General features: G+C 49.5%; 1 protein-coding gene across 3 annotated transcripts in view; it reads right to left on the reverse strand.

Moving 5' to 3' along the window:
• Positions 1-26,722, reverse strand: part of NBEAL1 (neurobeachin like 1) — a 410,517-nt gene that overhangs the window by 181,243 nt on the left and 202,552 nt on the right. For all 3 annotated transcript variants that reach the window (XM_063932593.1, XM_063932592.1, XM_063932594.1), the window contains 9 exons: positions 25,362-25,521; positions 16,592-16,694; positions 15,865-16,012; positions 15,613-15,771; positions 12,758-12,917; positions 11,869-11,957; positions 10,927-11,484; positions 4,500-4,675; positions 4,186-4,336 (listed from right to left, as the gene is read on the reverse strand). In XM_063932593.1, the coding sequence (XP_063788663.1) occupies positions 4,186-4,336; positions 4,500-4,675; positions 10,927-11,484; positions 11,869-11,957; positions 12,758-12,917; positions 15,613-15,771; positions 15,865-16,012; positions 16,592-16,694; positions 25,362-25,521 (1,704 nt within the window). The remainder of the gene's footprint in view (positions 1-4,185; positions 4,337-4,499; positions 4,676-10,926; positions 11,485-11,868; positions 11,958-12,757; positions 12,918-15,612; positions 15,772-15,864; positions 16,013-16,591; positions 16,695-25,361; positions 25,522-26,722) is intronic.

Consider the following 26,722-nt stretch of genomic DNA (forward strand, 5'->3'; position numbering starts at 1 on the left):
ACGAAAGATTGCTGTCTATAAATGTCCTGGAACTCCGCGCAATTTACAATGCGCTACGACAAGCAGTGCACATGCTTCGCTCTCAGACTGTCCAAGTGCAGTCAGACAATGCGACCGCGGTTGCATACATCAACAAACAAGAAGGAACGAGAAGCCGCATGGCAATGCGGGAAGTAGCTTGAATCCTCAATTGGGCGGAATACCACCAGGTGATATTGTCGGCCGTGTTCATTACGGGAGTGGACAACTGGGAAGCGGATTATCTCAGTCGTCAGGATTTTCATCCAGGAGAATGGGCATTAAATCCAGAAGTGTTTCACATGTTGGTTCAGCGATGGGGTTATCCTCAGGTGGACCTGATGGCGTCTCGCCACAATCACCAAACGCTCCAGTATGTGTCCAGAACAAGAGATCCAAAGGCAGTGGCGGTGGATGCTCTCACCGTTGCGTGGCCGTACAGCCTTGTGTATCTGTTTCCACCGTTTCCATTGCTCCCTCTGGTGCTAAAACGGATCAAAAGAGAGTCTGTCACAGTCATACTAGTGGCGCCTCATTGGCCTCGGAGAGCTTGGTTCTCGGATCTCCGAGGACTACTCGCAGACTATCCTTGGCCGCTCCCACTACGTCCAGACCTGTTACAACAGGGTCCGTTCCTTTACCCCGATTTAGCGCGGCTGCGTTTGACGGGGTGGCTGTTGAGACCGCCCTCTTAAGAAGAGAGGGCATCCCAGAATCGGTTATACCAACCATGTTACGAGCTAGGAAGCCGGTTACGGCAGCTCATTATTACAGAATATGGCGTACCTATATAGGTTGGTGTGAAGCTCGGAAGTTTCCGACATCATCTTTCAAGTTATCCCGCCTTTTGTTATTACAGCGCCATGGGACTTGAATCTGGTTTTAGATTTCTTACAGTCTTCATATTTTGAACCCTTACAGCAAGTGGATATAAAGTTTCTCACTTGGAAAACAATTTTTCTTCTAGCCTTAGCTTCGGCAAGGCGTGTTTCAGATTTGGGTGCCTTGTCATGCAAGCCACCGTATTTGGTGTTTCATGATGACAGAGCGGAACTTCGGACGAATCCCGCGTTCTTACCAAAGGTAGTGTCATCTTTTCACATCAATCAACCAATAGTAGTTCCTGTGTTGACAGCACATTCTGGAACTCTGGATGTGGTACGCGCATTACGCGTTTATGTATCCCGAACGTCTTCAGTTCGTAAGACGGATACGTTGTTTGTTCTCTATGATGCTGCCAAGATGGGTTGGCCAGCGTCTAAACAAACCTTATCCAGATGGATAAAACTGACCATACGTCAGGCTTACCTTCATGCTAGGTTACAGCCGCCTACATCAGTAACCGCTCATTCCACACGTTCTGTGGGAACTTCATGGGCAGCTGGTCGGGGAGCTTCTACGACGCAGCTTTGCCGTGCGGCTACATGGTCTTCAGTGCACACGTTTGTGCGCTTTTACAAGTTTGATACGTTTGCGGCATCAGCATCTAGCTTTGGCCGCCTAGTGTTACAGGTGCCAAATAGCTCTCCCGCCCACGGGGGAAGCTTTGGTACGTCCCAAGAGTACTCCAGTGACCCCTAGTGGATGAAAAATAAAATAGGATTTTGGTACTTACCAGGTAAATCCTTTTCTTTGAATCCATAGGGGGCACTGGACGCCCACCCAGAGCAGTTTTACCTGGTTTGTGGTAAGTTCAGAGGATCTTATGGTAACACACCCTCACCGACTGGTTCAAATTTATCAAGTGCTGGTTATGGTGTCAACTGTTTAGTTGTCAGTAACGTTATGTGTCAACTTCGTTGTTGTCCGTTATGTTATATGTAATATTCCATTGTCAACCTCTCTATAGTTCCTGTTCGGCTCAGTAAAAAACACTGAGGTACTCGGGTATATGGAGGGGTGGAGTGTTCTAAATTTAAATATTCAGTGCTGTTTCCTACGGAAGCCGTCCATATCCCAAGAGTACTCCAGTGCCCCCTATGGATTCAAAGAAAAGGATTTACCTGGTAAGTACCAAAATGCTATTATTACATTGTGCCTGCTTGTGCCCATTACTGCTCCATGTCACCTATACAGGGTAACACAAAGACACCTGCATGCTATATAAAGGGGTTATTACATTGTGCCCATTACTGCTCCATGTCACCTATACAAGGTAACACAAAGACACCTGCATGTTATATAAAGGGGTTATTACACGCTGCCTGCATGTGCCCATTACTGCTCGTTGTCACCTATACAGAGTAACACAAAGACACCTGCATTTTATATAAAGGGGTTATTACACGCTGCCTGCATGTGCCCATTACTGCTCCATGTCACCTATACAGGGTAACACAAAGACACCTGCATGCTATATAAAGGGGTTATTACATGCTGCCTGCATGTACCCATTACCGCTCCATGGCCCTCATTCCGAGTTGATCGGTCGCAAGGCGAATTTAGCAGAGTTACACACGCTAAGCCTACGCCTACTGGGAGTGTATCTTAGCTTCTTAAAATTGCGACCGATGTAATCGCAATATTGCGATTACAAACTACTTTGCAGTTTCTGAGTAACTTCAACCTTACTCTGCCTGTGCGATCAGTTCAGTGCTTGTCGTTCCTGGTTTGACGTCACAAACACACCCAGCGTTCGCTCAGACACTCCCCCGTTTCTCCAGCAACTCCTGCGTTTTTTCCGGAAACGGTAGCGTTTTCATCCACACGCCCATAAAACGCTGTGTTTCCGCCCAGTAACACCCATTTCCTGTCAATCACATTACGATCGCCGGAGCGATGAAAAAGCCGTGAGTAAAAATACTATCTTCATTGTTAAATTACTTGGCGCAGTCGCAGTGCGAATATTGCGCATGCGTACTAAGCGGATTTTCATTGCGATGCGATGAAAAATACCGAGCGAACGACTCGGAATGAGGGCCCATGTCTCCTATACAGGGTAACACAAAGACACCTGCATGCTATATAAAGGGGTTATTACATGCTGCCTGCATGTACCCATTACTGCTCCATGTCACCTATACAGGGTAACACAAAGACACCTGCATGTTATATAAAGGGGTTATTACATTGTGCCTGCATGTGCCCATTACTGCTCCATGCCACCTATACAGGGTAACACAAAGACACCTGCATGTTATATAAAGGGGTTATTATATTGTGCCTTGCATGTGCCCATTACTGCTCCATGTCACCTATACAAGGTAACACAAAGACACCTGCATGCTATATAAAGGGGTTATTACATTGTGCCCATTACTGCTCCATGTCACCTATACAGGGTAACACAAAGACACCTGCATGCTATATAAAGGGGTTATTACACGCTGCCTGCATGTACCCATTACCGCTCCATGTCTCCTATACAGGGTAACACAAAGACACCTGCATGTTATATAAAGGGGTTATTACATTGTGCCTGCATGTGCCCATTACTGCTCCATGTCACCTATACAAGGTAACACAAAGACACCTGCATGCTATATAAAGGGGTTATTACATTGTGCCCATTACTGCTCCATGTCACCTATACAGGATAACACAAAGACACCTGCATGCTATATAAAGGGGTTATTACACGCTGCCTGCATGTACCCATTACCGCTCCATGTCTCCTATACAGGGTAACACAAAGACACCTGCATGCTATATAAAGGGGTTTTTACATTGTGCCCATTACTGCTCCATGTCACCTACACACGGTAACACAAAGACACCTGCATGCTATATAAAGGGGTTATTACACGCTGCCTGCATGTACCCATTACCGCTCCATGTCTCCTATACAGGGTAACACAAAGACACCTGCATGTTATATAAAGGGGTTATTACATTGTGCCTGCATGTGCCCATTACTGCTCCATGTCACCTATACAAGGTAACACAAAGACACCTGCATGCTATATAAAGGGGTTATTACATTGTGCCCATTACTGCTCCATGTCACCTATACAGGATAACACAAAGACACCTGCATGCTATATAAAGGGGTTATTACACGCTGCCTGCATGTACCCATTACCGCTCCATGTCTCCTATACAGGGTAACACAAAGACACCTGCATGCTATATAAAGGGGTTTTTACATTGTGCCCATTACTGCTCCATGTCACCTACACACGGTAACACAAAGACACCTGCATGCTATAAGAAACAGACAAGGCTGACCTTCTCCGTCCACACGCTGGGCTTCACCTTGCCCTCTGCTTGCAGGAAGTCCTGGACAATGTGCAGCAATCTGTTTGCATTCTCCGCATTGACCTGAGATTTGGGCTCTCTGTTCTCAGTTACAGCCCATTCCGGCATCTTCTCCAACAAACTGCACAAAACACGCAAAGGAAACAAGCATAACAATAAAAGCTGTGAGATAACAAATGGAAGTCATTAAGAATGAGACCAGAGAACGTTAGTGTCAGGTAACGTAACTACACTTCTCGGGGGATAATTACAGATAGACCGGGATTGTCATGAAAATCACCTACTTGAGCTTAATCTCATCGGCAGGCCGCAGCAGCTCGTGTGACTTCCCCAGGTGTGTCAGTGCGGAGAACACCTGTCCTCTCTCTATCCATGTGGCACTGTCGGATCGGTCCAGGCCCTTCCACATGAGGCACAGCAGAATGTCCGTCAGCAGCTGCAGCAGCTCCTCCTCACAGTCCTGCAATGTTGGGTTATTGTTCTAATGATTTATATTTTACTACAAATCCTTTTTATAACACAAAACCAGGTATGTGTCCGCTGTGATGTCATACTGCACAAGTACGACTTACCATTCTTATATAAAACCAAACGTGACATCCGCGTGATCTGAAATTTGCTTAGGCCATAGAATCCAGCCAATACTGTACTTCCAATTGATGTTCTAATTATAGGTACATTCCCTCACTTATCTTATGTTTCATTGGGTCTATCAGAGTCTAAAGGGGGGTACACATAGGAGAGATCTAAGCGATCTGACTAGATTTTAAGAACGGATCTCTCCTGTGTATGCCCCCCAGCGATAGGGCCGCGCATCGCTATCGCCGGTGCTAGATTGGCCTGCATGCAAGCTCAATCTAGCACATCGTTCATTTCGCCCTCCCCTTCCCCTCCTCCTCGCTCAGCACACATCTCCCCGTCAATACGCCCCTTAATTAATTATAAGCACTGTGAGCAAATGACTGCTGGAGATTAACTAACGGCAGCGTTCTGGGAACCGCCTACTCTGTAGCTTGCACCACACCTAGAGTTCAAAACCCGTCTTCTGCCCAAAGGCGAGTCATGCCTAATAAATGAAAGCCAATCAGTTGCCAAGAAAGGACCACTCACCTCCCTGCCCCCCAAAATATAGGATGCACTAAAGATAAATGATTGTTAAATGCGATCACAGTCGTACTTACAAAAATCTCAGTGTAAACAATAAGGTTTCTGCCTGTCTGCATGTCTGTCCCGTCAGCGTGCCTGTCAGACTGTCCCGTCAGCGTGCCTGTCAGACTGTCCCGTCAGCGTGCCTGTCAGACTGTCCCGTCAGCGTGCCTGTCAGACTGTCCCGTCAGCGTGCCTGTCAGACTGTCCCGTCAGCGTGCCTGTCAGACTGTCCCGTCAGCGTGCCTGTCAGTGTGTCTGTCCCGTCAGCGTGCCTGTCAGTGTGTCTGTCCCGTCAGCGTGCCTGTCAGTGTGTCTGTCCCGTCAGCGTGCCTGTCAGTGTGTCTGTCCCGTCAGCGTGTCTGTCAGTGTGTCTGTCCCGTCTGCCAGCCAGTCATGTCAGCGTGTCTGCCAGCCAGTCATGTCAGCGTGTCTGCCAGTCTGTCCTGTCAGCGTGTCTGTCAGCCTGTCCTGTCAGCGTGTCTGTCAGCCTGTCCCGACAGCGTGTCTGTCAGACTGTCCCGTCAGCGTGCCTGTCAGACGGTCCCGTCAGCGTGCCTGTCAGACGGTCCCGTCAGCGTGCCTGTCAGACGGTCCCGTCAGCGTGCCTGTCAGACGGTCCCGTCAGCGTGCCTGTCAGACGGTCCCGTCAGCGTGCCTGTCAGACGGTCCCGTCAGCGTGCCTGTCAGACGGTCCCGTCAGCGTGCCTGTCAGACGGTCCCGTCAGCGTGCCTGTCAGACGGTCCCGTCAGCGTGCCTGTCAGACGGTCCCGTCAGCGTGCCTGTCAGACGGTCCCGTCAGCGTGCCTGTCAGACGGTCCCGTCAGCGTGCCTGTCAGACGGTCCCGTCAGCGTGCCTGTCAGACGGTCCCGTCAGCGTGTATGTCAGTGTGTCTGTCCCGCCAGCGTGTCTGTCAGTCTGTCCCGCCAGCGTGTCTGTCAGTCTGTCCCGTCAACGTGTCTGTCAGTATGTCCTGTCTGCATGTCTGTCTTGTCAGCGTGTCTGCCAGCCAGTCGTGTCTGCCAGCCAGTCATGTCAGCGTGTCTGCCAGCCAGTCATGTCAGCGTGTCTGCCAGCCAGTCATGTCAGTGTGTCTGCCAGCCAGCCAGTCATGTCAGCGTGTCTGCCAGCCAGTCCTGTCAGCGTGTCTGCCAGCCAGTCCTGTCAGCGTGTCTGTCAGTCTGTCCTGTCAGCGTGCCTGTCAGTCTGTCCCGTCAGCGTGCCTGTCAGTGTGTCTGTCCCGTCAGCGTGCCTGTCAGTGTGTCTGTCCCGTCAGCGTGCCTGTCAGTGTGTCTGTCCCGTCAGCGTGCCTGTCAGTGTGTCTGTCCCGTCAGCGTGCCTGTCAGCGTGTCTGTCCCGTCAGCGTGCCTGTCAGCGTGTCTGTCAGCGTGTCTGTCAGCGTGTCTGTCAGCGTGTCTGTCAGCGTGTCTGTCAGCGTGTCTGTCCTGTCAGCGTGTCTGTCCTGTCAGCGTGTCTGTCCTGTCAGCGCGTCTGTCAGTCTGTCCTGTCAACGTGTCTGTCAGTATGTCCTGTCTGCATGTCTGTCTTGTCAGCGTGTCTGTCAGCCAGTCATGTCAGCGTGTCTACCAGCCAGTCATGTCAGCGTGTCTACAAGCCAGTCATGTCAGCGTGTCTGCCAGCCAGTCATGTCAGCGTGTCTGCCAGCCAGTCATGTCAGCGAGTCTGCCAGCCAGTCCTGTCAGCGTGTCTGTCAGTCTGTCCCGTCAGCGTGCCTGTCAGTCTGTCCCGTCAGCGTGCCTGTCAGTCTGTCCCGTCAGCGTGCCTGTCAGTGTGTCTGTCCCGTCAGCGTGCCTGTCAGTGTGTCTGTCCCGTCAGCGTGCCTGTCAGTGTGTCTGTCCCGTCAGCGTGCCTGTCAGTGTGTCTGTCCCGTCAGCGTGCCTGTCAGTGTGTCTGTCCCGTCAGCGTGCCTGTCAGCGTGTCTGTCCCGTCAGCGTGCCTGTCAGCGTGTCTGTCAGCGTGTCTGTCAGCGTGTCTGTCAGCGTGTCTGTCAGCGTGTCTGTCAGCGTGTCTGTCCTGTCAGCGTGTCTGTCCTGTCAGCGTGTCTGTCCTGTCAGCGCGTCTGTCAGTCTGTCCTGTCAACGTGTCTGTCAGTATGTCCTGTCTGCATGTCTGTCTTGTCAGCGTGTCTGTCAGCCAGTCATGTCAGCGTGTCTACCAGCCAGTCATGTCAGCGTGTCTACAAGCCAGTCATGTCAGCGTGTCTGCCAGCCAGTCATGTCAGTGTGTCTGCCAGCCAGTCATGTCAGCGAGTCTGCCAGCCAGTCCTGTCAGCGTGTCTGTCAGTCTGTCCTGTCAGCGTGTCTGTCAGTGTGTCCTGTCAGCGTGTCTGTCAGTGTGTCTGTCCTGTCAGCCTGTCTGTCAGTGTGTCCTGTCAGCGTGCATGTCAGTCAGTCTGTGTACAGTGAATGGTGTTTTAGATCTGTATGCAAATATTATAACTATCAGCAAATCATCTGGATTCCAAAGTGATTTCAGTGAATTCCTAATGGTCTTAAATGCATCTGATACACTGATAAACAAATAGAACCATGAATAGTGTAGCACTGACAAAATGAGACCACGCTAATAGCACGGCAATTAACCAACCAAGACACAAAGGCAGCATAAGTATGTACAATTTTAAGGGATCCTAAAAAATCTGTACACATACATCTTACTATAATCAATATACGAATATATATATAAATTAAATTTGCTGAACAGTCCTTAAAGTATAGAGAAATTTTTTTGGAAAAGATATACCCTGATAAACTTATTACAAAATGTAGGGACAAAGTTAGAAATATGAATAGAGGTGACTTATTAAGTTATAAGGGGAAAAAAAAGAGAGAGATAATAATTTTATTCCATTTATTACTGGTTTTAATTCCAAGAATCGAGAGATAAGGAATATTATTAGTAAGCACTGGGATGTGTTGAAATTAGATTTGTTTTTTAATAAAGTGCTTCCTCAAAAACCCCAGTTAGTTTTTAGACGAGCAACTACGTTGAAGAATAAGTTAGCACCAACAAAACTAAAAATGGTAAAGGAAAAATCATGGTTAGACAATATAAATGTTTTTTTTCCCTGTAATAAGTGCAAAGTGTGTAAATATATAAGTAAAGAGAGAAAAAAAATTTGGAATGCAGAAAATACAGAATCATGGGATATAAAAGGGTTAATCAACTGTCAAACAACGTGTTATTTATATGCTGCAATGTGGTTGCGGAATCAGATATATAGGGAAGACTAAACGTCAACTTAAACTGAGAATATTAGAACACGTTAGGAGTATTGCTAAGAGACTAACAAATCATAGTGTCCCTAGACACTTTATTAAATGTTGTAATTCATCCTTAGATAAATTTACGTTTAAAGCTTTAGAACACGTTGTATTGACAGAAAGAGGTGGAGATGTCCTGAAACAATTAAGCAAGAGAAACATTCTGGATTCATAGATTAAATACCCTTTCTCCATATGGGCTAAATGAGACATATGATATTATACCCTTTTTACATGATTAAGTTAGAAAGGTTGATTACATTAAATATACATATAGAATAATAAAATATAAGGGAAATTATATAATTGTATTAAGATTTGAGTTTGGAAATTATGTGATTAATTAATGTCTTTTTTGTGTCTTTCTTCTTTTTTATAGTAGTTGCTTGTTGTAGATGTATATATGTTTTTAGGTTAGATATGTAAAATCATGTTTATAGGTATTATTATTCTGACGGGAATGGATTAAGTGTATTTATAATACAGCTGGTGTCTGACGTAGCTCTACGGAGCCGTTGGGTCCAATCGTTGTATCAGCGGAGCTTCCGGCGGCTGTGCTGGTATCGCGAGAGGACGCTGGTTCTGGTGGAGCCGCGACTGAGACCGGATCCGTTCGCGTCAGTTCCTTTTATATATATATATATATATATATATATATATATATATATGGATTATTCCTTTTCCCTGTGATATAGTTAAAGCTAATGAATTTTATGAAGTATATGAAATAAAGTTCAGTTAAAAAATGTAAGATAATACACATAATGAGTATAAATTGTTTAGGAGATGAATTTTGATGGCATTTATGTTTTGGGATTGAGAAACAGCAACCAATTAAGTTTTTATTAATGGATAACCAAATTTTAAATAGCAATAAACCTATTGTATTGAGAGAGGTGGTTGCGGTTTCTCATTCTTGAGATTATTTAGCGTATTATAAAATATTATTAAGATTTGTGTTTAGTATGTTTCAATTGTATTTTATAATGATTGTATATATGATTAAATTGTGATATGGATTTAATTGATAATTAATTCATTGGGACATTTGCTATAAAAATGTAAGCCAAAGGGACTAAGACCACACCCCCTGACGAAGTACGACAGTGACGTAATGCGTTGGGCGTGGCCGGAAAGGACGTGGATGACTCGCTGTAGTCTGATATCAAGTCCGTGAGCTCAAATGCCGAGGAGATTGTTTGCTTACTAAGCTGTGAGGAACGATTCACCAGCTGCTATCCGGAGGCACTAGGGAACCGTTCGTAAGCTTGCTGTTTTAAACTAAGATGTACGTGAGCTTTTACTCTTGTATTAAATTACTTGTTATACTTGCTCATTGAGTGCGCCTTCACTCTTTTTTAGTATATATATATATTAATATTAGTGTCGATTCTAGCACCCTGCACCTTTCAAAACCTGTGCAGTTCCTCTTTCCTGCCTGTGGTGTCGCTCTCTGCTCTGGGGCTTCTCAGCACACTCTGATCTGTTACTCAGTGCTGTGATAGAGACCTGTGTGTGCTGAGAGGCACCAGAGCAGAGAGCGACACCCCAGGCAGGAAAGAGGAACTGCACAGGATTTGATAGGCGCAGGGTGCTAGACTATATATCTATATATATATCTATATATATATATATCTATATATATATATATATACAAAGAGGTGGTAAGGCACTCCCAAAGCTTAATGAGTAAAGTCGCCGGTGCCTCCGTGAAGCAATAGCAGAATATTCCAAGAAGACGTGGCACTCGCGGCAGAATACAGACAATCAAACACTGATGTGTACTGAGCAACGTTTCCTGACGACAGTGGGGTACCACTGAAACGTTGCTCAGTACACATCAGTGTTTGATTGTCTGTATTCTGCCGCGAGTGCCACGTCTTCTTGGAATATATATATATATATATATATATATATATATACATACATACATACATACATATACACACACACTCTCACCTGTGCAGAATTGTCCAGGATAATACAAAAAATAATAAAATGATGTTCACATTAAATAAAACTTGATTCCAGAGGTGAAGAAAGCAGCGTGCAGATATTCCCGCATGGTTACAGTATCTGATACTATGCCCAGTATAGCAGGTCTTTGCGGCTGCAGACACCTGCATAACACACAGACCTGTCCAGGAGTATACTAGCAGTTTATCATCCGCCATTGCTCTCTGGTCACATGTGATAGACATTACACCCCACAGAAGACCTACCCCTAGGTAAGTATATTACTGTCCCGTCACTGATGCACAGATCACAGGCGCACTCACCTCTTTGCTCTCTAGATTTACACTGAGAGAGATGTCGTCCCGGAATAGTGTGTTACCATCAGACACTTTCTCCATGTAAAAGGATTTGGAAGACTCTACTGGAGACGGGGTACTGGTCAAACTTCCGGAGGTCAGGTTTTCGCCATCGCCCAATTCAAAAGGAGACAGTTCCAACGTTAGATGCGAGTGGTCGCCGGGCCACACGTCCGGGTCCTCCACCTTAAGCTGAGCCTCGCTAAAAGCCGCATCATCCTCATCCAGCAGCGTAGACGCCGACTGGGTGCCTGAATTTAGGGACCTGATGTCCTCAGGACGACAGCTGTTACATATGATGTTATCCGCTTTATCCACAAGCGCCCTTCCAGGACATTCCCTCTGCGGCTCCGGATTCCTTGTACTCCTGTCCTCTGGTGTCACATTCTCCGTACAGTTTCCTTTCCAGCTACTCTTAAATTCAGCATTTTCCTTCAAGAAAAACCGGACAAATGTGTCCTGCCAGGCCAGCTGCTGCGCGATCTGCGCGGCCGCGTCCTGCTGGTACTGGAGGAGCTGCAGGACCTGCGTAGAGAGAGAGACACGTCACAGGGGAGATCACCATAAGGCCAGACTGATAGAGACTTCTTATACACAGCGCTGTGTCAGGCACAGAACACACTGTCACCAGGCAGTAACTTGGACGTCACAGTTTGTTGGATAGGACGGTAAATAGAATAGGTAACAGTAATATGATCGTTCTAGAATGTTCTGATTGTGTAATATTCATTGCCACGGATTGTTGAACTACACATACCAGCATGCCCTGCTACAGTTTTTCTACTTGGCTATGCTAAAACTGTTGCAGGGAATGCTGGGATGCGTAGTTCAGCAACAGCTGGAGTGTCAAGGTTCCCCATCACTGGTCTATACTAAATCTACAGTATGTATCCACCCAGCCGCGCTTACCTTCCTGCAGATGGCGACTCGCACCGTCAGGTCCGATCTATGGGACATATGTACCACTGCTAGCAGGTCTTTGTAGTTGATCACCGTATCTGTTTGGGTTACATAAAAGGCAGACGGATGAATCCTGTGCAATTGCTGTGGTAACGGACACACTACGCAACCGCAGCACCAAAACAGTCTCCTCCATAACCCACTTTCCCCTTCCATCAGCAATAATATGGTGCCGTACATCGCTCACATTACAGGGTCAATATTCTTGTATTGAAGATTCTCTCTCTCAGTCCTATAAATGTATAAGGCCATGGAGGTAATTCCTCGTGTTACTACACACACACACAACCACTGAGCACGCGCCAAGCTCACAGGGAACCAGCCAATGTCATCCCACGTCTAAGACTCCTCTATGATCGGAGAACCAGAAGACTCCCTCTGTACCGGTGTCTCTGATGCAACATCAGTCCAACAGGTGGCAGAACAGCGTCAGCAACAGAGGACAACCAAAAACACTGCCCAAAAACATTTCTCTTAATCCATCTGAGGGACAGTGAATACCCATGGGGTGTAGAAGCCGCTTCTACCCCCCTCTACATCCCTCAGGGCTAAGCACGTCAGAGGAGATGGAGATGTGTGTAATGACACACAATGACACACAATACCCCATCACACACAAATGGTACACAAGCAGCCGCACACAGGCAGACCATGCACAGGACGCCACAGTAACGCACAGGTAACTCATTTACGCTTCAGGTGCTTAATGTAAATGTAATGTACAGGAAGATTTCAAAATAAAGTAATACAACTAAAAAACATTGGTTGTTTGCCTGAAATCTGTCATCTGTAGCCACAAGCCACTAATGGTTATTGTGTAAGAGATGTGAGACGTTACCTGCCCTGAGGACCTGATTGAGAAGCCCTTTAATCAGCAACGTGGTGACCGGGGCGTCATTCACTAACAATCCCAGACCGGAATACCCCACCTCTCTCAGACGAATTCGCTGCTTGCTTTTTTCATAAACTTTGTTACAATTCAACATCAGCTCCAATATCTGCAAAACACAGAGAGAGACATACTCTGGTATAACTGTAATAAGTGCCCAGAGATACATCACACATTCTAAAGGGAAGGGTCAGAGGAGTCAGAGACCGAGCGCGGGGTCAGAGGGGGGATGAAGACGGAGGTCAGTGTGGGGACAGAGACAGAGCATGGGGTCAGAGGGGGGATGAAGACGGAGGTCAGTGTGGGGACAGAGACAGAGCATGGGGTCAGAGGGGGGATGAAGACGGAGGTCAGTGTGGGGACAGAGACAGAGCATGGGGTCAGAGGGGGGATGAAGACGGAGGTCAGTGTGGGGACAGAGACAGAGCATGGGGTCAGAGGGGGGATGAAGACGGAGGTCAGTGTGGGGACAGAGACAGAGCATGGGGTCAGAGGGGGGATGAAGACGGAGGTCAGTGTGGGGACAGAGACAGAGCATGGGGTCAGAGGGGGGATGAAGACGGAGGTCAGTGTGGGGACAGAGACAGAGCATGGGGTCAGAGGGGGGATGAAGACGGAGGTCAGTGTGGGGACAGAGACAGAGCATGGGGTCAGAGGGGGGATGAAGACAGAGGTCAGTGTGGGGACAGAGACAGAGCATGGGGTCAGAGGGGGGATGAAGACAGAGGTTAGTGTGGGGACAGAGACAGAGCATGGGGTCAGAGGGGGGATGAAGACAGAGGTTAGTGTGGGGACAGAGACAGAGCATGGGGTCAGAGGGGGGATGAAGACAGAGGTTAGTGTGGGGACAGAGACAGAGCATGGGGTCAGAGGGGGGATGAAGACAGAGGTTAGTGTGGGGACAGAGACAGAGCATGGGGTCAGAGGGGGGATGAAGACAGAGGTTAGTGTGGGGACAGAGACAGAGCATGGGGTCAGCGGGGGGATGAAGACAGAGGTTAGTGTGGGGACAGAGACAGAGCATGGGGTCAGAGGGGGGATGAAGACGGAGGTCAGTGTGGGGACAGAGACAGAGCATGGGGTCAGAGGGGGGATGAAGACAGAGGTTAATGTGGGGACAGAGACAGAGCATGGGGTCAGAGGGGGGGTGAAGACGGAGGTCAGTGTGGGGACAGAGACAGAGCATGGGGTCAGAGGGGGGGTGAAGACGGAGGTTAGTGTGGGGACAGAGACAGAGCATGGGGTCAGAGGGGGGATGAAGACGGAGGTTAGTGTGGGGACAGAGACAGAGCATGGGGTCAGAGGGGGGATGAAGACGGAGGTTAGTGTGGGGACAGAGACAGAGCATGGGGTCAGAGGGGGGATGAAGACGGAGGTCAGTGTGGGGACAGAGACAGAGCATGGGGTCAGAGGGGGGATGAAGACGGAGGTCAGTGTGGGGACAGAGACAGAGCATGGGGTCAGAGGGGGGATGAAGACGGAGGTCAGTGTGGGGACAGGGACAGAGACAGAGCATGGGGTCAGAGGGGGGATGAAGACGGAGGTTAGTGTGGGGACAGAGACAGAGCATGGGGTCAGAGGGGGGATGAAGACAGAGGTTAGTGTGGGGACAGAGACAGAGCATGGGGTCAGAGGGGGGATGAAGACAGAGGTCAGTGTGGGGACAGAGACAGAGCATGGGGTCAGAGGGGGGATGAAGACGGAGGTCAGTGTGGGGACAGAGACAGAGCATGGGGTCAGAGGGAACAAAGATCGAGTGCGGGGTCAGACACTGAGCATTGGGGCCAGAGGGGGGGATTCAGACCGAGAGCAGGGCCAGAGGGGGGGGTTGTGGAGAGGCCAAGAGGGGTCAAGGGGGGTTGGATTGGGAAGAGACCGAGAGCAAGGCCAGAGGGGGGTAAAGAGACCGAGACCAGGGCGGGGGGGGACGGGACTTTGGGAGAGAGACTGAGAGTGAGGCCAGAGGAGGGGGGGGCGGGGGTTCGGGAGAGACCAAGAGCGAGGCCGGGGGCGGGGGGGGCGGGGGGGGGGGGAGAGACTGAGAGTGAGGCCAGAGGAGGGGGGGGCGGGGGAGAGAGACTGAGAGTGAGGCCAGAGGAGGGGGGGCGGGGGTTCGGGAGAGACCAAGAGCGAGGCAAGGGGGGGGGGGGGGGGGCGGGGGAGAGACCAAGAGCGAGGCAAGGGGGGGGTAGAGACCAAGAGCGAGGCCAGAGGCGGGGGGGGGGGGGGGGGTTATGACGAGAGACCGTTCCTTTTACATTATACGTATATATTATAGACAGAACTGACTGGACACCCCTGAGCAGGTGTGATGGAATGCTCCTGCATTAGCTAATGAAATGATTTGCTGGAAGGAGTTTGGAGAGGGATCATCGTAGGCTGCACGATGTCATGTTTCCAGGCAGGCGCTGGACTGGTATACGGACATTTCAGTAACCCGGATGGACTGGCCAGCAGAGACCGGATCTTAACCCCAATTAGAATCTATGGGATGAACTGGATGCGTTTTAGAACGACTTGACCTTCTTCAGTGTCGCGGCTGGTCGCTGTACTTACAAAACCTACCGCGGGCTGTTGTCGGGGAACTTGTCTGCAGTAATCAGTGCACGTGGTGGAGCTACAGAGCACCTACGTCAGTAACACCTCGCTGATCTATCTGCTGGCAGCGTCCAATCACTTGTCTACATACAGTAGTGTACATTCAATATAGCATCCTTCATGAGCACATCAATACACGTATGTCCCCAATGTAATTACACCATTTATACTTGAGAAGAGGATCGTGAGACAAGTAGACAACATACCATAAATACAAGTTCTTTCAGTCGGTCAGAATATCTCTGGTTTAGCAGCAGAGCGTACAGAATATCCGCACTTCCCGGCTCAAATAGAAGCAGATACAGCTGCTCGAGGGTTGGGCTGGCGCTCAGGAGCTGGTAGATGACTTCTAAGATCCCCAGCAACTAGCAAAGAGGAGAAGGAATGAGACAATGATTCAGTGGACAACACAGATACAGAGGAGGAAGAAGGCGGCCGGACGAGGGCACAGAACATACCTGCTCCTCGTCGCCAGTGGCCGCAATGTAGCCGACAATGCTCTGAATCTCCTCCTGGGTGCCGCCTTTGCTCAGGAAATATCTGATGAGGCCATAGAGCGACGCCCGGATTGTGGTCAGATCTTCCAGCGGCAATGAGCTCTCTTTACTACAAGCCCAGGAACAAAGAATGTTTATTGGAAAAATGCAAACATTTCTGGAAAACATGACATGTCGCTCTGTAGGATAATCCAGCCAAAATGCTCAGCACATTTACAGGGTCCACAGGGGGTACGAGAGGCTAGAAATGAACCGTAAACCCAGAAGTGGGCGTATCTGTGGGATTATTCTCCATGGCTGACAGATACCACATTACCCGGCGACCAGGATGAGTCTGATCCACATCTGTAATAACGCAATTCAGCACAAAGCAATAATGTCATGTATTGGACTATGGGGATCGGAGGGAGCGTCATGGCGGCCCCCTGGACAACTGTAGGGACATACAGAGAACACCAAAGCGCCATCAGTTACTGATGTGGTCTCAGCATTGGATTTTCCCCAGGAACTCATCGATGAAGAAGATGAAGGTTTCCAGCCACAGACCTACTGACCCTAATGTGTATCCCTGTGCCTACATGATGGGGATTTAGATTGTCAGCTCCTCTGGCTGACTGCACGGTACCATAGCTTCTATATGAGAAAATACATCATTTTTATATTGTCTCCAATAAGCTGTAGTACATACCTATAGCATATTCTGATCGTGTCCAACAGAAACTGGACACCGTACTTCTTGCGGAAGAGTTTTCTGCTGTCTTTGATGATGGTTGACAAATACTGTATATGTCCTACAGAGGAAGGCAACAGACTGTAAGCTCACATGCTGCACTCACCGCACCATCACACCAACGCAGGTTCCAAACAGACAACTTTGCAGCAATTACACAGAATTCAGCATCCACAGCGACAAGAGTACAGAAGCGGAACACAGCAACATGGCGACAAGAGTACAGAAGCGGAACACAGCAACATGGCGACAAGAGTACAGAAGCGGAACACAGCAACATGGCGACAAGAGTACAGAAGCGGAACACAGCAACATGGCGACAAGAGTACAGAAGCGGAACACAGCGCACATGGCGACAAGAGTACAGAAGCGGAACACAGCGCACATGGCGACAAGAGTACAGAAGCGGAACACAGCAACATGGCGACAAGAGTACAGAAGCGGAACACAGCAACATGGCGACAAGAGTACAGAAGCGGAACACAGCGCACATGGCGACAAGAGTACAGAAGCGGAACACAGCGCACATGGCGACAAGAGTACAGAAGCGGAACACAGCAACATGGCGACAAGAGTACAGAAGCGGAACACAGCGACATGGCGACAAGAGTACAGAAGCGGAACACAGCAACATGGCGACAAGAGTACAGAAGCGGAACACAGCGCACATGGCGACAAGAGTACAGAAGCGGAACACAGCGACATGGCGTCAAGAGTACAGAAGCGGAACACAGCAACATGGCGACAAGAGTACAGAAGCGGAACACAGCAACATGGCGACAAGAGTACAGAAGCGGAACACAGCGACATGGCGACAAGAGTACAGAAGCGGAACACAGCAACATGGCGACAAGAGTACAGAAGCGGAACACAGCAACATGGCGACAAGAGTACAGAAGCAGAACACAGCGCACATGGCGACAAGAGTACAGAAGCGGAACACAGCGACATGGCGACAAGAGTACAGAAGCGGAACACAGCAACATGGCGACAAGAGTACAGAAGCGGAACACAGCGACATGGCGACAAGAGTACAGAAGCGGAACACAGCAACATGGCGACAAGAGTACAGAAGCGGAACACCGCAACATGGCGACAAGAGTACAGAAGCGGAACACAGCGCACATGGCGACAAGAGTACAGAAGCGGAACACAGCGACATGGCGACAAGAGTACAGAAGCGGAACACAGCAACATGGCGACAAGAGTACAGAAGCGGAACACAGCGACATGGCGACAAGAGTACAGAAGCGGAACACAGCAACATGGCGACAAGAGTACAGAAGCGGAACACAGCGCACATGGCGACAAGAGTACAGAAGCGGAACACAGCAACATGGCGACAAGAGTACAGAAGCGGAACACAGCAACATGGCGACAAGAGTACAGAAGCGGAACACAGCAACATGGCGACAAGAGTACAGAAGCGGAACACAGCGACAAGAGTACAGAAGCGGAACACAGCAACATGGCGACAAGAGTACAGAAGCGGAACACAGCAACATGGCGACAAGAGTACAGAAGCGGAACACAGCAACATGGCGACAAGAGTACAGAAGCGGAACACAGCAACATGGCGACAAGAGTACAGAAGCGGAACACAGCAACATGGCGACAAGAGTACAGAAGCGGAACACAGCGACATGGCGACAAGAGTACAGAAGCGGAACACAGCAACATGGCGACAAGAGTACAGAAGCGGAACACAGCGACATGGCGACAAGAGTACAGAAGCGGAACACAGCAACATGGCGACAAGAGTACAGAAGCGGAACACAGCAACATGGCGACAAGAGTACAGAAGCGGAACACAGCAACATGGCGACAAGAGTACAGAAGCGGAACACAGCAACATGGCGACAAGAGTACAGAAGCGGAACACAGCGACATGGCGACAAGAGTACAGAAGCGGAACACAGCGACATGGCGACAAGAGTACAGAAGCGGAACACAGCGACATGGCGACAAGAGTACAGAAGCGGAACACAGCAACATGGCGACAAGAGTACAGAAGCGGAACACAGCGACATGGCGACAAGAGTACAGAAGCGGAACACAGCAACATGGCGACAAGAGTACAGAAGCGGAACACCGCGCACATGGGCCCTCTTTCCGAGTTGATCGCTCGCTAGCTGCTTTTAGCAGCAGTGCAAACGCTAGGCCGCCGCCCTCTGGGAGTGAATCTTATCTTAGCAGAAGTGCGAACGAAAGGATTGCAGAACGGGGTTAATTCTTTTTCAAGCATTTTCAGAGTAGCTGCAGACTTACTCCTTCCTTGCGATCACTTCAGTCCGTTTAGTTCCTGCTTTGACGTCACAAACACGCCCTGCGTACGGCCAGCCACTCCCCCGTTTCCCCCGGCACGCCTGCGTTTTTCCGTGACACGCCTGCGTTTTTTAGCACACTCACAGAAAACAGCCAGTTACCTCCCAGAAACACCCACTTCCTGTCAATCATTCAACGATCAACAGAGCGACGGAAAAGCGTCACTCGTCCTTGTGTAAAACTGCATAGTTTTTTGTGAAAGTACGTCGCGCATGCGCAGAAATGCTGATTTTTTTAGCCTGATCGCTGTGCTGCGAACAACGGCAGCAAGCGATCAACTCGGAATGACCCCCATAGCGACAAGAGTACGGAAGCGGAACACAGCGCTGGAAGTTACGGGAAAATAAGATTTTACTCACCGGTAAATCTATTTCTCGTAGTCCGTAGTGGATGCTGGGGACTCCGTAAGGACCATGGGAATAGACGGGCTCCGCAGGAGACTGGGCACTCTAAAGAAAGATTAGGTACTATATCTGGTGTGCACTGGCTCCTCCCTCTATGCCCCTCCTCCAGACCTCAGTTAAGGAAACTGTGCCCGGAAGAGCTGACATTACAAGGAAAGGATTTTGGAATCCCGGGTAAGACTCATACCAGCCACACCAATCACACCGTATAACTTGTGATAAACTTACCCAGTCAACAGTATGAACAACAACTGAGCATCACTCAACGGATGGCTCATAACAATAACCCTTTATTAAGCAATAACTATATACACGTATTGTAGACAATCCACACTTGGGACGGGCGCCCAGCATCCACTACGGACTACGAGAAATAGAATTACCGGTGAGTAAATTCTTATTTTCTTTGACGTCCTAGTGGATTGCTGGGGACTCCGTAAGGACCATGGGGATTATACCAAAGCTCCCAAACGGGCGGGAGAGTGCGGATGACTCTGCAGCACCGAATAGGCAAACACAAGGTCCTCCTCAGTCAGGGTATCAAACTTGTAGAACTTAGCAAATGTGTTTGAACCCGACCAAGTAGCTGCTCGGCAAAGCTGTAATGCCGAGACCCAAGAAGAGCCCACTATCCTTGTGGAATGGGCTTTCACTGATTTTGGATGCGGCAATCCAGCCGCAGAATGAGCCTGCTGAATCGTGCTACAGATCCAGCGAGCAATAGTTTGCTTTGAAGCAGGAGCACCCAGCTTGTTGGATGCATACAGGATAAACAGCGAGTCAGTCTTCCTGACTCCAGCCGTCCTGGCTACATAAATCTTCAAAGCTCTGACTACATCAAGCAACTTGGAATCCTCCAAGTCACGAGTAACCGCAGGCACCACAATAGGTTGGTTCAAATGAAAAGATGACACCACTTTCGGCAGAAAATGCGGACGAGTCCGTAATTCTGCCCTGTCCATATGGAAAACCAGATAGGGGCTTTTACACGACAAAGCCGCCAATTCTGACACACGCCTAGCCGAAGCTAAGGCCAATAACATGACCACCTTCCACGTGAGATACTTTAGCTCCACGGTCTTAAGTGGCTCAAACCAGTGGGATTTCAGGAAACCCAACACCACGTTGAGATCCCAAGGTGCCACTGGTGGCACAAAAGGGGGCTGAATATGCAGCACTCCCTTAACAAACGTCTGAACTTCAGGAAGAGAAGCCAGTTCCTTTTGAAAGAAAATGGATAGGGCCGAAATCTGGACCTTTATGGATCCCAACTTCAAGCCCATAGTCACTCCAGACTGTAGAAAGTGCAGAAATCTGCCCAGTTGGAATTCCTCTATAGGGGCCTTCCTGGCCTCACACCAAGCAACATATTTTCGCCATATGCGGTGATAATGTTTTGCTGTCACGTCCTTCCTAGCCTTTATCAGCGTAGGAATAACTTCCTCCGGAATGCCTTTTTCTGCTAGGATCCGGCGTTCAACCGCCATGCCGTCATACGCAGCCGCGGTAAGTCTTGGAACAGGCAGGGCCCCTGTTGCAACAGGTCCTGTCTGAGAGGCAGAGGCCATGGGTCCTCTGTGAGCATGTCTTGCAGTTCCGGGTACCAAGTCCTTCTTGGCCAATCCGGAACAATGAGTATTGTTCTTACGATTCTCAGCACCTTGGGTATGAGAGGAAGAGGAGGAAACACATAGACCGACTGGAACACCCACGGTGTCACCAGGGTGTCCACAGCTATCGCCTGAGGGTCCCTTGACCTGGCGCAATACCTTTGTAGCTTTTTGTTGAGACGGGACGCCATCATGTCTACCTGTGGCAGTTCCCATCGATTTGTAATCTGAGTGAAGACTTCGTGATGAAGTCCCCACTCTCCCAGGTGAAGGTCGTGCCTGCTGAGGAAGTCTGCTTCCCAGTTGTCCACCCCCGGAATGAACACTGCTGACAGTGCTTGCACGTGATTCTCCGCCCACCGAAGAATCCTGGTGGCTTCCGCCATCGCGACTCTGCTTCTTGTGCCGCCCTGGCGGTTTACATGAGCCACCGCGGTGATGTTGTCTGACTGAATCAGCACCGGTTGGTTGCGAAGCAGGAGCTCTGCTTGACTCAGGGCGTTGAATATGGCCCTTAGTTCCAGGATATTTATGTGCAGACAAGCCTCCTGACTTGACCACAACCCTTGGAAGTTTCTTCCCTGAGTGACTGCCCCCCACCCTCGGAGGCTCGCATCCGTGGTCACCAGGACCCAGTCCTTTATGCCGAACCTGCGGCCCTCGAGAAGGTGAGCACTCTGTAGCCACCACAGAAGAGACACCCTGGCCCTGGGGGACAGGGTGATCAGCCGATGCATCTGAAAATGCGATCCGGACCATTTGTCCAACAGATCCCATTGAAAGATCCTCGCATGGAACCTGCCGAAGGGAATGGCTTCGTACGATGCCACCATCTTTCCCAGGACTGGCGTGCAGCGATGCACCGACACCTGTTTCGGTTTTTAGAGGTCTCTGACTAGAGTCACGAGCTCTTGAGCCTTCTCCTCTGGGAGAAACACCTTCTTCTGGTCTGTGTCCAGAATCATGCCCAGAAAGGGCAGACGCGTCGTAGGAATCAGCTGTGACTTTGGGATATTCAGAATCCAGCCATGCTGTTGCAACACTACCTGAGAGTGCGCTACGCTGATCTGCAACTGCTCCCTGGACCTCGCCTTTATGAGCAGATCGTCCAAGTATGGGATAACTGTGACTCCTTGCTTTCTCAGGATCACCATCATTTCTGCCATTACCTTGGTAAATATTCTCGGTGCCGTGGAGAGCCCAAACGGCAACGTCTGGAATTGGTAATGACAGTCCTGTACCACAAATCTGAGGTACTCCTGATGAGGCGGATAAATGGGGACATGCAAGTAAGCATCCTTGATGTCCAGAGACACCATAAAATCCCCCTCTTCCAGGCTTGCAATGACCGCTCTGAGCGATTCCATTTTGAACTTGAATCTTTTCAGATAAATGTTCAGGGACTTTAAATTTAATATAGGTCTGACCAAACCGTCCGGTTTCGGTACCACAAACATTGTGGAATAGTATCCCTTTCCCTGTTGAAGAAGGGGAACCTTTACCACCACCTGCTGGAGAAATAGCTTGTGAATCGCCGCTACCACTACTTCCCTTTCTATGGGGGAAGCTGGCAGGGCCGATTTTAGGTAACGTTGATGGGGCATCACCTCGAATTCCAGCTTGTATGCCTGAGACACAATCTGTATAGCCCAGGGATCCACCTGTGAGCGAACCCACTGGTGGCTGAAATGTCGGAGATGCGCCCCCACCGCTCCTGGCTCCACCCGTGGAGCCCCAGCGTCATGCGGTGGATTTAGTGGAAGCCGGGGAGGACTTCTGTTCCTGGGAACTAGCTGTAAGGTGCAGCTTTTTTCCTCTACCCCTGCCTCTGGCAAGAAAGGACGCACCTCTGACCTTCTTGCTTCTTTGTGCGCGAAAGGACTGCATTTGGTAATACGGTGCTTTCTTAGGTTGTGAGGGAATATATGGCAAAAAGTTTGACTTCCCAGCAGTAGCTGTGGAAACCAGGTCCGAGAGACCGTCCCCAAACAATTCCTCACCCTTGTAAGGTAACACCTCCATGTGTTTTTTGGAGTCGGCATCACCTGTCCACTGCCGAGTCCACAGGACCCTCCTGGCAGAAATTGACATTGCATTAATTCTAGAGCCCAGTAGGCAAATGTCCCTCTGGGCATCCCTCATATATAGGACAGTGTCTTTTATATGCCCCGGGGTCAGCATAATGGTATCCCTGTCCAAGGTATCCATTTCCTCAGACAGATTATCTGTCCACGCTGCTACAGCACTACACATCCACGCCGACGCAATTGCCGGCCTCAGTAGCGTCCCTGAATGTGTATAAACAGATTTCAGGATACTTTCCTGCTTTCTATCTGCAGGATCCTTTAGGGCGGCCGTATCCTGTGACGGCAGGGCTACCTTCTTAGATAAGCGTGTCAGAGCTTTATCTACCCTAGGGGAGGATTCCCAGCGCACCCTGTCCTCTGGCGGCAAAGGGTACGGCATAAGTAACCTTTTGGAAATCAGGACTTTCTTATCTGGGGAATCCCACGCTCTTTCACATAACTCATTTAACTCATGTGAAGGGGGAAAAGTCACCTCTTGCTTTTTCTCCCCATACATATAAACCCTCTTGTCAGGGACAGGGTTTACCTCTGATATGTGTAAAACATCCTTCATCGCTATAATCATGTAGCGGATAGCTTTTGTCATTTTCGGTTGCAATTTTGCATCATCGTCGTCGACACTGGAGTCAGAATCCGTGTCGACATCTGTGTCAACCATTTTGGATAGTGGGCGCTTTTGAGACCCTGAGGGCTTCTGCGATGTAGGATCAGGCATGGGTTGAGACCCTGACTGGCCCAAGGTATCAGCTTTATCCAACCTTTTATGTAAGGAGTTTACATTATCATTTAACACCTTCCACATATCCATCCAATCAGGTGTCGGCACCGTCGGCGGCGACACGTCATTCAACTGCACTTGCTCTGCCTCCACATAGCCCTCTTTGTCAAACATGTCGACACACGCGTACCGACACACCACACACACAGGGTATGCTCTATATGAGGACAGGACCCCCACAAGGCCTTTTGGAGAGACAGAGAGAGAGTCTGCCAGCACACACCCCAGCGCTATATGACCCAGGAATCACACAGTAACTTAGTGTTTACCCAGTAGCTGCTGTATTATGATTAATGCGCCTAAATTTATGTGCCCCCCCTCTCTTTTTCACCCTTCTACCGTGAGTCTGCAGGGGAGAGCCTGGGGAGCTTCCTCTCAGCGGAGCTGTGGAAGGAAAATGGCGCTGGTGAGTGCTGAGGAAGAAGGCCCCGCCCCCTCAGCGGCGGGCTTCTGTCCCGCGATTTTGTGTAAAATTAATGGCGGGGGCTCATGCATATAACAGTGTCCAACTGTATATATGCAGCTTTCGCCAGGAGGTATCAATTGCTGCCCAGGGCGCCCCCCCCTGCGCCCTACAGTGACCGGAGTGTGTGGGTTAGTGTGGGCGCAATGGCGCACAGCTGCAGTGCTGTGCGCTACCTCATGTGAAGACAGGAGTCTTCTGCCGCCGATTTCGATGTCTTCTCTGCTTCTGCCGGCTTCTGTCTTCTGGCTCTGCGAGGGGGACGACGGCGCGGCTCCGGGAACGGACGACAAGGTCAGGTCCTGTGTTCGATCCCTCTGGAGCTAATGGTGTCCAGTAGCCTAAGAAGCGCAACCTAGCCGCAGTTAGTAGGTTTGCTTCTCTCCCCTCAGTCCCACGTAGCAGGGAGTCTGTTGCCAGCAGAAGCTCTCTGAAAATAAAAAACCTAACTAAAATACTTTCTTATTAGCAAGCTCAGGAGAGCTCACTAAAAGCACCCAGCTCTGGCCGGGCACAGATTCTAACTGAGGTCTGGAGGAGGGGCATAGAGGGAGGAGCCAGTGCACACCAGATAGTACTAAATCTTTCTTTAGAGTGCCCAGTCTCCTGCGGAGCCCGTCTATTCCCCATGGTCCTTACGGAGTCCCCAGCATCCACTAGGACGTTAGAGAAACTGGGATTAGATCAACCCAGAATATTTTTTTTTATGTTTAACTCAATTTGTTGAGATTACCAAGTGTGGGACTGGCAGTCAGTAAGGGTCTAATTAACAGCTGATTAACTAATTAGCATCTTCACTGTATCCATGTGGTGTATACGGCTTCACAAAGGATTTATGAGAACGTTCAAAAGTGTTATGGAGCAACTCATATAAACCCACATAGCGCTAACCAGACGCCGCTGAGAACCACTTACACACTCCGACATCGCACACTTATCACACGCTCTCAACACCAATCACATATTCCCAATGTCTGGAGACTTATGCATATACTATATATACAGACGTGTACCGTTCACAGTTATCCCTATTCATCCCGCATACTCCTAGAAGCACTTACCGATTCGGAAAGGAAAGTCGCCACAATTCCAAATGCGGAAATCAAAGAGGAGGTACTGGTACATCTGCTGCAACAGGGCCGTATTCTTCTCCAGGGAGACCTGCTCTATCAGCAGCTGCACGCCCATCAGCACGTTCACACCCATCAGGTGTCCCGGTACCTAATACATAATACATCCGATATACAACTGCCAAATGGAAACATTCCCACGCCGGTCATAGTCTGCAATGCCGCAAGGAACTAAGGGGCAGATGTATTACCCTGGAGACGGCATAAGGACGTGATAAACCAGTGATAATGCACCAGCCAATCAGCTCCTAATTGTTAAATTACATATGGGAGCTGATTGGCTGGTGCGTTTATCACCTTGCACTTATCACTGGTTTATCACTTCCTTATGCCGTCTCCAGGGTAATGCATCTGCCCCATAGGGCCTAATCCAGCACGGATCTCTATTCTGAGGAATTGCCGTTGCCTGCGAGTAGGAAGGCGCCGCCCCGACAGGAAGAAACACAGGAAGTTTGGGAATGCATCGCAGATCGCTATCCCTACGCAGATGCATACACAATTTCCGGAACATCAAATGTGAGTAGGTCTGAGGCTGCCTCTAATCTGCGACGCGCTGGAAGTGGTCCGCGCTGACGTCAGAGACCCTCCCCAAAAACGCCTGGGCACACTGATATTTTTTCTGACACCCATAAAACATCAGGTTTCCGCCCAGAAACGCCGGCTTCCTGTCAAACAGCGGCTACACTGCGATTATGATCTGTAGGCAATTCCTGTTGCTATTACCACTAGCGCGTGCGCAATCCGAACACTACGCATGCACAGCTGTTCGATAATCGCTCAATTTGCGCATTCTCGGAATAGCGATGCATGCTGCATCAGGCCCTAAGGACTTTATTCAGCTTCAGTTTTGATAAAAAAAGCAAAACTGCAACTGCTAGCCTCACATGCTGGGTACCGTCGAGCGCAGGGAAATGCCGCCCATGGGACGGACCACCCCACATTGCAATAACATTTATAAATACAAACAACGCAGGCATCGGGAAATACCGGTAGCCCCCTGCATACTAGCCAGGCTGCACCGGAGCCATCTTTCCCATCAGAGAGGCCATGTGTGATGTCACGCTGCCACCCAAAAATTATCCACACCCAGCGCCTTTTCCAGTGCCATGACCCCTTCGCTGCCCTACATACGCCTCTGCCCGACACTGCCCTAACAAGACCTGTACCCTTCAGGCCACAGTCCTCTGCCCAACACCGTCCTAACAAGACCTGTTCCCTTCAGGCTACAGTCCTCTGCCCAACACCGTCCTAACAAGACTTGTTCCCTTCAGGCTACAGTCCTCTGCCCAACA

This window comes from Pseudophryne corroboree, chromosome 7, assembly GCF_028390025.1.
Source record: "Pseudophryne corroboree isolate aPseCor3 chromosome 7, aPseCor3.hap2, whole genome shotgun sequence".
In the NCBI taxonomy this organism is placed as follows: domain Eukaryota; kingdom Metazoa; phylum Chordata; class Amphibia; order Anura; family Myobatrachidae; genus Pseudophryne; species Pseudophryne corroboree.